At 35.5% G+C, this 13,058-nt stretch overlaps 1 protein-coding gene across 1 annotated transcript in view; it reads right to left on the bottom strand.

Annotated features, from left to right (window-relative positions):
• The window catches only part of LOC131697592 (neuroblast differentiation-associated protein AHNAK-like), a 41,545-nt gene extending 29,092 nt beyond the window's left edge, over window positions 1-12,453 (bottom strand). The window contains exons 1-4 of the mRNA XM_058987601.1: window positions 12,140-12,453; window positions 1,564-1,616; window positions 750-860; window positions 485-595 (exon numbers count right to left, since the gene is read on the bottom strand). Coding sequence (XP_058843584.1) covers window positions 485-499 — 15 coding nt within the window. The 5' untranslated portion in view covers window positions 500-595; window positions 750-860; window positions 1,564-1,616; window positions 12,140-12,453. The remainder of the gene's footprint in view (window positions 1-484; window positions 596-749; window positions 861-1,563; window positions 1,617-12,139) is intronic.
• Window positions 12,454-13,058: the final 605 nt, after the last annotated feature.

Genomic DNA, 13,058 nt, shown 5'->3' with positions numbered 1-13,058 from the left:
GGTTGCTGGTTCAATCAATTTTAAAGCATTGGTTAATCTGTAAATAATACAAGATAAAGAAGATGGATATTGTTTGTCTGGTAGGTAGCATGTGACTTCTGGTCCTGGTAGAGAGAGATAAGGTGTTATGATATTTAAGGTAATGTAGAGTCTCTGTCTCCAATAAATAAAAAAAATCTTATCAGCATTCTGAGGCAGTCTGTAACTTTTAAAATATGCACAAAATGGAGTTTCTTCTTGAAAAGCATGGGCAGTATTTTTAATAAAGCTACAATTATAGTACAAGTATTATACAACCTTTTTATTATTATGCTTCTAGGCTTATCACATACTACACTACACAACACATCACTTAAATATAGGAGTCTAATAAAGACAAATCACTTCATCCATAATAGTGTAGATAATGCTTTTTTTTTTTTTTTTTTTACAGAATAAAGCCATTTGTGAATATCATTCTGATGACCTGTGATGTTACACTTACCTCTGTCTGACTCATTTTTGCAGAGAAGTGCTTTTCAAAGAATGCTCCAAGCCCACTTTTTCTTTTTCCTTTTTTATAGTCTGTACTTTGCTGATCTATTTCCTCCTCGACCTGAAGATGAGAAACGTAAGCACTGTTTTGATTTCAAGTTCTCTGTCTCTTAAAGAGAAATAGTTGTAGCATCTGCGTTATTGTAATGTTTTTTTCCATTGATACTGCTTTCCATTCAGGGTTTGCATTTAGGGTTGTAAACGTTGCATGATACCTGTTTGTCTAAGTCTCTGTATTCCTCTTTGATTGCGTATTCATATACTGGCGAGGAGCCTTGGGGCCGAGGTCTTTCCCCTTCTATGAATTCTGGTGATTCTTCATTAACCTGCAAGACATAGAGGCTATATCTTTTACACAAAATAGAATTTCACATACAATAAAGACAATCAGAAGACAGTGTGTTGTTTATTCCTGTGTGGTTTAAGTAATAGCTTTATGCAGTATATTAACTCTAACCAAAATACATAAAAGCCTGCAGTTTGTCTCGGCTATAGTATTTATAGTGAACAACCTCAAACCATTTATGCCTGGCTCTTTTTTGCCAGTTTTTATTCATGCAAATGCAATGCAGTTTTAAAAAATAACATTTAGGTACCTGGTTAAAACAATATCCTTGGCAGTATGGGTTCTGTCAGTCAGTGGAATGGATATTGTTTTTTTGTTTTAGTTCACAAATCTGGTCTGGCACTTTATATAATGTACATTTTCATACCATAATATTTCCTGATATGTTTAATATGCTATTATGGGCCCAGTTCATACAACTTTATTGTCATTTTGTCAAGTGCTGTTTAAAGCAAATGTGTGTTAACACTCTTCAAAAACCGTCCTTAAAGTTATATGGCTTTATGTGTGTTCTGTATCATTCTTTGTTGTGTCTGCTTAGATTATTTTCCAGACTTACAATCTGAGGTTGAAAGGTTAGTTTTACTGTTCACTTTTAGTTTTAGGGGAATCAACCAGCATTTTCACATTTTATGGTTTCAGGAATAACTGATTTGTTTTGTTTATTAGTGTTTTTCACTTACAGATTCATTTCCTTCTTCGTCCAGTTCAGGTCCCTTCAGCTCTCTTCCAGACCCTTTTAAAAAATGAAACAAATTATATTAATAATTTGGTAGTTCATATTTTACCTAACTGTTTAGTGTTGGAGATCAATAGTACAATATTATTTTCATTTAAAGTGACCCCCCCAGACAATTATTGCAAAATCCAAAAGATGGTGCGTTTAGATGTGACATGTGAAAATAGTACTTTCCTATATTAGTTAATATTCCAGTTTTTCATGCTATACGCAATATTATAAGTAGACAAATGTTTTGACTAGTGTCTTCTTCAGTACACTTTTTTGGATTGCTGGCTGGTTTCACAGACCCCGATTAGCACTAGTCTTGGATTACTTTACCTAAAATAACATTACTTAGCCGAAGATTAGTGCTAATCTGGGTCTGTGAAACCAGCCATGAGTGATTTGAAGTTGTTGATGATTATGTTTGCAAAAATAAAAACTGTGCCTGGGATTAAATAAGTTGTGTGAAGTCCCTCTGTCCAAAACGTTGCTTTGTTTTTAACCTTGTTCTTTTTAAATAATAATAATAATAGTAAAGAACGGAAATGTGATCTACGATCTATTACTATGACGTTGACGTTGTGCCTCTACTTTCATCAATTTAGAGCTGGTTAGATACATCAATGGTTTGAATTACTGCTGCACTAAAACCAGAGACAATCAAATAGAGCACTGTAAATGACTGTAAATGCTTCCTCCTGTAATGAAGTAGTTTCTTGCTGTCACAATAGTTTCATGTGCCTTTGCTTTTGTATTGCTTCAAAATAAGGTCCTGGTGTTGATGATATTATTAGAGCAGACACTAGAGGGGGCTAAAGATCAGTGCAGGATCAGGAAACACAAACAACCATCTGGTAGAACTTTTACTTCCCTGCAGACTCAATAGCAGAAATATAAAACTGCTAGTGCACAGGGGATGGCATTTAATGATCAGTTTTGTTGTTTAAATACAAACTACAATGCCATTCTGCGCCTATAATACAGGGCAGCGCACCTTGGTTAAAAGCCAGTTCAACATTATGTACTCCAGTAAGGAGTATACGTTACACTTGAGCTTTAAGACTACAAACTTTGAGTAAGAATAAATCACGGAGCACGCTGAAAAGGGTTTGGCCTCAAAATTGTTTTTAGAAAGCTAGAAACAAGTCATACTGCCAGAAGGCTCCTAAATATGGTTGTGCTGTTGAGCTTGATTTTGAAATTGTGTAAAGCAAGTGGGGCTGTTTTTCCACATTCATGCAGAGAGTAGCAGGAGTGGGCACAATAGGGCTTCTGTACTATACTGTACAGCTGATGCATACCTAAGCCCTTGTCAAGCTGTTACATCACGCTGCTGACTTCAGGGCCTGTAAATGCTATTTTTTAATGTTAGTACAAAAGCTCTCGTTGGAGTCTATTTGAAAGAATAAGTAGCTTCAAATGTCATTTGAATTGCTTTTTTTAAACATCTTCCATGCTATTCTATGGTGGTTCTGGGTCCTGTTACTCCCATGTTGAGTTATTAGGATTATTCTCTTTGAGCTGCTTTGACCTTGTCTGGAGTAACCCAAGTATCAGTACTGAACAGCCTTCATCATTCCAAGCAACTGATTATTTCTATATAGAGAGAAAGAGAGACAGTGAGAGTAGGTGGGCTGACAGAGTTGAAAGGTCACATTGTCACATGATTAATTATTGAAACAGTGGCAGATCTAAATACCACTGCCCTTTAACTGTATTAATCCTGCTGTGTTTTTTTCCCACAAGGGTAATTTGTTGGCCCATTATTAACCTTACTACAGTACAATAAAAGTTTTTTTTAGGGCAACAATATGAAGACCCACCACTGTTTAGACTAATAAAATAGACCCCTTTATCTATGTGTTAAAATATAAACCTCAGATGATTATTTATTGAAACACAATTGTTGTGTTCCAACACAATTGTTGTTTTCCATTGCCATGCAGTCAGAATAATGAGACCTGACTGCTGACACAATAAAACAGATACAATGACTCTGCATTGGACTAGTGCAGCATTTCCATGAAAGAAACCCCAGGGGGGAAAGCATTCCACCAGTCTCATAAATATACTTGTCATGTGACCTGTGATATTGATTATGAGGATTTACTTACAATCATATCTGCAGGAGGAAGGTCAAGGAAAGTAATGGAGATCAACTTTAAGGTGGTGATTTAAGTCTGCAGTAAGACCCTGCATTAACTGTACAGAATATTCAGACTGTTCAATAATCTTTACAACATGCTGTAAATGTACACTTATTGTGACGTTTCACACCCTGTATGTATTTAACTTGGCACATATCTGGTAAGTTAAATATGCCACACATTCCTAAAGCTCTTAACATATAGCCTACAACTACCACAACTTCAATCAACTTCTGGAAAGAAAATGCAGAAAATTGTATGATTCAGGACAACATCAAAAAAAAAACAAAAAACTGGATTAGCCAAAACACCCCACACACATGTTTAAATGTTACTCTTAGTATCAGCTGCATCAACAGCATTGGCTGTTACTTAATCTCATTGAAAGAATAACGAACAAATACCCCAAACTACAGTAGATGTAAAATAACGGAACTGCACTATCCAGTTTGCATTTTTTTTAAATTGCATTGTTCTTTGGTTATGTCATATCTCCTTGCAACATAACAGAAAAGGTGTTGCAAGTGCTGAAAAAAAAACAGCAACTTAAAACCAGGGGTTACAGCAAAGCAATTGTCAAGGATGTTTCTTTAAAGTGCCACAAGTCTATTGTAAGTGCAGTGTAGCTGCACTATAACTACATTGTAAATGTAATTTAAGAATCCCATAATTATATTGTACCTACAGGACCATAACTGCACAGCTTCACTGCAGTACATTCATGTGATTTCCTAGAGGGTGAAATTGTCCCCATCCCTTCACTTATTTTCTGTCAATAACCAATCCACTGCTCTCCTTTTTCAGCCAGTAACATGACACTGCTGGGGTGAAATGACCAAGGAGGTAGGGCAGCAACTGACTTCCTAGATACCAAGGCAAGCAAACTTAGGACAGTGTAATACCTGATGTCTATTTTAAAATGAAAATACATGTTTGCTATAATATGTGTTTCTTTAAAACTGCATATATGAAGCTAATGGAATTTATGGAATTATTTTGCTAGCTACAATTACTTTAGATATCTGGAACAAGGTCAGGTTTGCAAAGCACCGAAAGATCTACAAGTGGCACCAACTTCTCTGGACCTTATTTAACCAATTTGTTGTCTGCAGAAATGTGATACCTAGTTGTCATTTCTAAATGGGTTTACAAGATGAGCATTTTTTCTTACTATTAATGCAGGCTTCTTTCCATGCACTCACTTGTAATGTAATATGCATGCAAAGAGAGTAATAGTTGTTTTCCTTTTTAAATCTAGAAATCTGTAAGTTCTTTCAAAAGCGTAGCCAGGATTAGAGGGCAAGCACAAGACATTCCAGGCTAAAAATAATTAGGGGATCAGAGGACTCATGTGGCTCCACTCCATCAACCTGAAACAGAACCCTCTACAGCAGCACCATTACAAGAACGGCCTTGAGGGATTTTCAATTCCATTAACGGGACACTTTATGTCATCCTTTGAAAAGACAAGTCAAAACCGATTTCCTGAACTGATAAGGAAGCATATCAGTGATGCATATGCACCAGTGAGCAATGATTGACTCATGGGCTTCATGCTGTTTCCCTGCATGAGTTGTCTTTTCAGAAGTATTTTTTTTATGGAGAAGTTAGTTACCATGGTGTTATTAGCAGTTATAAATGAAAAAAAACCTGGTGTTTACTTAGCACAGTGGTTAATGCTTCGTGAATATGGTCCGAAATACCAGGAAATATAAATTAATATATGCTATCCCTTTAATACCCTTTAATTTCTACTAGATTCTTTTTTTCATTTTTTAGACAAATCCCCATGACTGCAGTTACAGAGCTTTAGTCACAAATTAGAAATTTCAAAAGAGCAGTAAAATGGCAAACAGGGATCTACATTATACACATTAAGAACAAACTATTCAGAAGATGTGAAAAAAAAACTCTTCAAAATGAAGAACCAAAATGAAGAAAGCAACTGAAATTAACCTCTATGCTTAGGTTCTTATGGATTATTTTAAATGTCAGCTGTGTCAGTTTGGGGAAGTACTCTTACCATGTTTTTTTACAGCATAAGAACTGCTGCAGACACGTATTTAACACAATACTGTACTTACTCACATGACAAATATGTCATTGCCTAGAAAACTTACAAATAGAAATGATGCAGGTTTCAGTAAAAATAACTGAGAAAAGAATGACGCCCCACCTTAACACACCAGTTCAGAGTGCTGATTCATCAAATACTGTAGAAATATTTAATTCACAAGACCCCAGACTAGATTTTATCTAGGTCAACAAACCATTTTAGAAATGTGAAAGTACAAGGTAAAGAATATAATACAGCACATGTCTATCATAGTTGTTGATCGCTTCCAAACTACATACTGTATGAACCTAATCAAGATTAGGTTCATACGGTATATAGTTTGGAAGCCAAAGCAAGACTATTAGGTCTACTTTTGAAGTTCATGAACATGCTGTATTGTACATGGTAAAGAGTGACAGGATGATCTGCATATATTGTACAATAATTTGGAATCCAAATACAATTAAACTTGACAGAATGATTGCACGGTGATATTTAACATTTAGGGTATTAACTAAGAAAAGTTATATTCATATTTATATTCATTTCATGAACCCAGTTTTGCAAAATGTTGCTGTCTCGTAACATTTCATTTTGTTATTTCAATGTTATCTTACTGTTACATGCCCATAAACTTCCAAACCTAACAAAAATGCCTGAAAAAGCATGTGTCAAGGCAAGGGTTAATTAGTCAAACATATTAGTAAATTAAGGGTTCAAATGCTCTATCCAGATTACTGATACTTTTTATTTAGTGGATTGGCTTTCAGGATTAGTGCCTTAAAGGGATACTTTCCATTATCTACATTTTCCTAATATTTACTACTGTTACTTACCTGTTTAACATCCTATTGTGTGTATTCTGTATGATTACATTGTTAATTCTGCTTACTAACTCAATTCAGAAAAACTTTTTAAACTTTTTAGAAGCAATCTTTACTGGAATAGTAAGAATGGTGAATACTAATCTAAACAGAAATAACAATAGATAGGAATACAGAGCACACATAATAGGATTAAATATTGAGAAATGTAGATCATATAAATTATCCCTTTACATTGTTTGATATTCAAAGATGAACTAAAGTTTTTGGCAGAAAGTTCCCTATTTCCTTCCTATTGAAGCACTTAATGCTCAAGCTGTTAAAAGGAGTGTTAAAAGACTGTTTAAACACAAATGAGCTTTTAATCGTTTCATCTGTTCTCATAATGCATTGTTAATTGTTTTCTTGTAACCCTGTGCCTCTGTAAACAGGATATTGCTGCAAGAGCAGATACTCAAAGAGAGGACACACTCCCAATGAAACACTTTACATGAAAAAAGATATAAACACAACATGCATGGTCTGTTGCAGTGGCCAGTTTTTTTCTGTTTGCAGGATTTATTTGCATTCTGCATGTCACTGCTAAGTGTTTTGGTGAGTGCTAGAAATACAAATCACCAACTATGCATGCAAAATGTAAAATGACACCTTTATAGTCCACTAAAGAAGAGCCTGTTTCTTGGAAAACAGTCATAATCATATAAATTAAACAGTCCCACCAATGGGGAAATGTCCAACACAATTTTAACATCTTTTTGAAATACAATCTGTAGCAATTTATGAATTGAATTCACATACAGCTGGAACTGGTAAGTTAGCCGCACCCAGCTGGGACTGCGTGTTACCAACTAATGCCTGCAGGTTTTGCTTGGAATTACACCAACTACTTCTCATCTAGTAAGAACACAATGAACGATGAAAAGACTTATCCCTGCCCACATTGTACATTGAGCTATCAGTTGGGCATGGGCAGAGAAGCCAAAATAATGTTGGTGCCTCAATGACCTTGATTTATTGTTTGGCTGGAAAACAGCACATTAAATGGCCACATATGTCAGATACGCATATTTGAACACAAGACAACAGCCACTCTGTGTCACACTTAAGAACCAGATTTATATTCGGTCCCACAATTGTGTGAAAAAAGTTTCTCTGTGTATCTGGATCTGAACCTTTTCTCTTCAGCTGTCATTTCAATTCCACCCTGTGACAGGATACTGTCACAGCTTTCTGTTCTTGTACATTACCAAGTGTTTTGGTGGATTTTGCTGCTTTTCCCAGCATACAATTAACTGAGTGTTAGAGTATCAGCTTAATTTCATTTGACCAGCGAGTTCATTAATGGTCAAAACAAAGTACAATGTCAGGAAACATAATTAGAACCACACCCATACAAAACAAAAATGTCTTGGAAATGTTCCTCTCAGGAAACAGATGCAGGTGCAAAAGCAAAACTATTGTTAGTTCCATGGAACCAGGTATCGGAATTCACAATAAGAGATTCTAGATGACACTGTGATACAATGCTCCTTTAATAGTCTTGGTTCTAAAGGTTCCTCATAAAAGTAAAGCATTTACACCCTTAGAACATGTCATTAGGAATGATGGTGTACTTCGGGGTGCAGATACAGTATGTGACCCTGTCACAGTGTTTGCCAGTTCATTTTGTATTATATCAGAATGTCAGCTACAGCTGTTGTCAGGGGTGTAACAGATCAGTATACTTTCTTTACATGATCTATCATATCATAATAAAGGTGTGTACACTGATACATGTCAAGAAGCCACATGTACCGGAATCTCAATGGTTCTGAAATAATGAATACATGTGATTTACATCTGCTTTTCTGAATGAACTTGTTTCTTTTAATGAAATAGTCATTGTTAATGATCTGTTTATCTTATCACACATTGCTCAAAGTAGCCCAGAACAGATCAGTTGCATACACACTCGATGTGGCAGAACCAACACGCCTTTACATTCACTCCACTATTTATACCTCAGCTACCTGCCACTCCAGTTAAAGGTACAGATATGTATCAAAGCCATTTGGTCAATTTGTACGTGCATTAGTTTACATTTAAACTTCAGCTGCTTAAAGTATGCTTTTAGTGATGTCCAATACACCACAATAGTACTTCCAAATATTAGTCAGCTATGTTTTCCACAGTGCTATAGTGTACTTATTTTATTTATTGAAAGCTGACAGATCAAAATTTGCCACAAGGAGAAGACAGAAATATGTTTAAGAGAGTTGGATACACTGTTAGAGATTAGTTTTCATAAGCTTCGTACACAGTGGATGACATTTTAATTCACCCAAATAACAGTAGTATTTGTATCCACCTCTCCCATCTATACAAGTAATGTGCTGACCATTAACTCAGAAACAGGTCCTGGAGTTCAATTACAGGTTTAACAGGTACAATCAAAAAGTACTTTCAATTGGTTCAATGTAATAATTAAGGATATGGTTGGAACAAAACCACTTCTTATGCATAACTAATGCCTCCTCAGTGTACAGCTACAGTAATACCCAGCACTAGCACTGCGGTACCCACCTTTGGAACTGTGCCTCTAGTACTACACAGGTTTAACATTCTGTAGAATATATGTATACCCATTATCCACCCCCAGAACTAAACTTATTTGCTGGAATAATAAGAAACACATTCACAGGTGCATTTTATTCCAATAAGGTAATTTGTCTATAATTTGTCCAACTTGTTTCACAGGAAACACAGAGCTCTTAAAACAGACTCTTGGATTCAGAGTCTATTAGAAAAAAACTACTCTCAGAATGACCTCACTTTACATGTATGTAACTCTGTGCCTACATTTTGCAGAGGCATTTCCCTTATAAAAATCTGTAAAGCAGTTATTTGAGCAAGTCAATCTGTTGCACTTGAAATGCTTACATCCTCCTCGACACACTCATCTGAATTACCAACCCCTTCAATTACAAGAACAAACTACAAATCAAACTTCTCTGTTAGTTTCAACAAATATATGTAGAATAATACCTGGCATCAACCACTTACTGTAAGTAGTCATAATACTGACAATTAAATGTGAAAATAAATACAAATCCCTTTAATACTTCCTGTTTAAAATACCCTATACTGCATAGAAAAGGTTGCCCATTTAGCTGATCTTAAATCACAAAAGCAGGCCATTCATATTGTTGACAATTTTCAAATTCTAGAATTAAGCACACAGTTTCCAACAAATATTTGCACTGAAAGTGCCAAGGTTTCCTGCCCCTCCTTGCTTTAAATGATAAACCTGCTAGGATTAACGCTCAAGTGAAACAACTACCAGTATTTTAGCTGCGTTACCACTATAGCTATCAAAAGGTCAAGGAAAATATTTTCATGCTACGGTATTTTTGTATAGTGTATGTAAGTGCAATTGTCCTTTTCACACTACATATGAAACAACTTTGAAACATAACACTGCGAAAGGACATTTGTATAATGTAATTGGACATGTACAGTAGACAATATTAAACCACAGTCCAATTATCCACCTACAGAGGCAATTACAATTACAGGTTATTATCATTGTGTTACCAAATGTTACAAAACAAAATTTACAACACAACCTGTGCAGTACCACTCCCATACCTGTGGGAAGAGGTTTTCTCTTATTAGTGATCTAAGTTCCACACCCTTGGCAAGCACAACGCAATTCATAAAAAGCACAGGTACAAACAACATAGGTAATGCAAATCTCTAAGGAATGTCTTAAAGATACTAGTACAAATACACTGTTATCTGCTTAAATTTCAGATAGAAAAGGAATGTATTTCGACATTCTGAAATGTATTCTTTCACAGATTATTCCTATATCCTTGGTATTTCATGATGTACCATACTAAATTCCACATAGTTTTTATCAGCTACAGCTGGCATATTGCAGCTAGAGTACATCCTGGTGGAAGTTACTCCTTGTAGCGTAACAACATTCACACATCAAGTCCCTAATGGTTTTGCTGTTGATGTTTTCATTTCAACTCTATATCCTGTTCCTGTCATAATTCTGTAAGTTCAATGGAAGTTCTTCTTCCCCAATCAGGCTGAGCCCCCATGCTCAGCATAGCAGGGAGTCCAGTTACCTACAATCCAGGGAGTGAACTGTGGTTGGAGAATTGGGCTCTTACTACATAATAATGGTAAAAAAAAACAATACAGTGCTAGCAATAACTGCAAACCAGTCAGACTAACTAGTTTTCACACCCATGAAGGAATTCTGAATGAAAGGCTGGGTGATACAGTACATTGTACACATTTTGACTCAGGAGAATGTTAAATACAAATTGTGGCACACCTGCCCTGTTTATATAGGTTTACTTCTATTAGTTGCACTATTTAGACAGACCATTAAAGCACATTATCACCCTGAACACATTGCATTCAAAATGTTTAATACTATACTGCTAGCAGACCACTGCATTATATGCAAAGGCAACACAACCGATTTGCAATACAAAAATGCACAGTGGTCGTGATAAGTACAGGGACACTAATCCAGAGCTTTACCAGTGTGTTTTGGTTAACAACACTGTGATGCCAATGGCTTGTCAAAATATGAAAATGTTACCACCATGGCTAACAATGATTTATACTCTTCTGCTGGGTAAAAATAAATGTAAACAGGCTAAATCATTGATGAAAAGAAGAAAAAAGGATCAATAATAATAATAATAATAATAATAATAATAATAATAATAATAATAATAATAATAATAATAATAATAATAACAGTTTAAAGCAAAAGTAATCAAACCTTTGATATAAGCATCCTTTAAAGCTATTGAAGCAGATGGAGCAGTCAAACCTGTATTTAACAGCACCTGTATAAAAGTATACCTGTATTATATAGATAGATAGATAGATAGATAGATAGATAGATAGATAGATAGATAGATAGATAGATAGATAACTGTTTATTCAACATGGCATAATATCAGCAAATAGTAATAATAGTACTTTTGGTGTAGTCAGCCTAGAGGGAAGGTGTGTCAGTGATGTGTTTAAAGACAATCTCCAGCTGTAGGTTGTTTATCTAGGGTTTTTGCATCACAATTCAATGCAGATAGCCTCTCTCAAGCAAAATGTAAGATCGCTGTTATACAAAAAATATACACAGAAAGTACAACTGCAAACAATGTCAAGCTTTTCAACAACCTGTTGAAAACCATTTCCAAACAACCAGAACTCATTTGTTGCCAGATAAGCAGTCTGAAAATAGTTTACCATTTAGATCTTTGCTTTCATTTATTTGTCTTTCACATACTTTCAAATGTGCAGGAGTTATTAAAAAATCTAAATAGTTAGGAAAAATAACAGCACCAGTTTCCATTTCCAAAAAATGCACAGGAAAATATGTGCAATATAGTTCATCATATGACTGTTCAAAACCTCTCCAAAAAATACTCTGTATGCGGTACCAACTTTACACACTGTTTTTTTTTTTTTTTAGAAATGTTTAAGTGAAAAACTTACCAGGAGTGAAAATCTGTAGCCACTGGCCCTGAAGTTGAAGTAAGCCCAGTGTCTGGAGTCCTTGCCCTGTTTACCAGAGTCTGAGTGATACAGTAACTGAGCAGGACTTGGGTGAAACAATTTTTCTTCTATGTAAGGCTGAAGGGGAGCGGTCTGTCCAGGACAAATAGGGAATGGATACCCCACCTCTTGGCTGCTCGCCTTGTGCCAAACTAATAGTCCCTGAAACCAAAGAGCTCAACACACATATTACAGTAGTAAGAGCAGCAACAGCTGAACCACTTTATTTAGTTAGTCTCCGAGTTCAACAACTTTTATTCTCTCCCTGAGTGCTGCAGGGCTGTGACTAAGAATTGTGAGAGTGGCTGGAGCATGCTCTCTTTCCCATAACAGGATCCTTAGTCTCTCCTAGTGAGGGAGTGCTTTCTTTCCTCCCTCACAATAGACACTTCTATGGGTGGAGTTTTTTTCTTTCTTATATTTCGATACCACCAAGAACTGTAAACAAACCTCCCTTTTTTATATCTCCAATCTCATTCTCAACACCTTAGCCCTCAAGCAGGTACTGTATATATTATCATGTGTCAACCTGCATGGGGTGTATATTTATACAGACGTGCTCAAATTTGTTGGTACCCTTACAGCTCATTGAAATAATGCTTCATTCCGCCTGAAAAGTGATGAAATTAAAAGCTATTTTATCATGTATACTTGCATGCCTTTGGTATGTCATAGAATAAAGCAAAGAAGCTGTGAAAAGAGATGAATTATTGCTTATTCTACAAAGATATTCTAAAATGGCCTGGACACATTTGTTGGTACCCCTTAGATAAGATAATAAATAATTGGATTATAGTGATATTTCAAACTAATTAGTTTCTTTAATTAGTATCACACATGTCTCCAATCTTGTAATCAG

This window comes from Acipenser ruthenus, chromosome 15 (assembly GCF_902713425.1).
Source record: "Acipenser ruthenus chromosome 15, fAciRut3.2 maternal haplotype, whole genome shotgun sequence".
NCBI classification, from domain to species: Eukaryota; Metazoa; Chordata; class Actinopteri; order Acipenseriformes; family Acipenseridae; genus Acipenser; species Acipenser ruthenus.
This window is presented reverse-complemented; position numbering and strand designations above follow the sequence as displayed.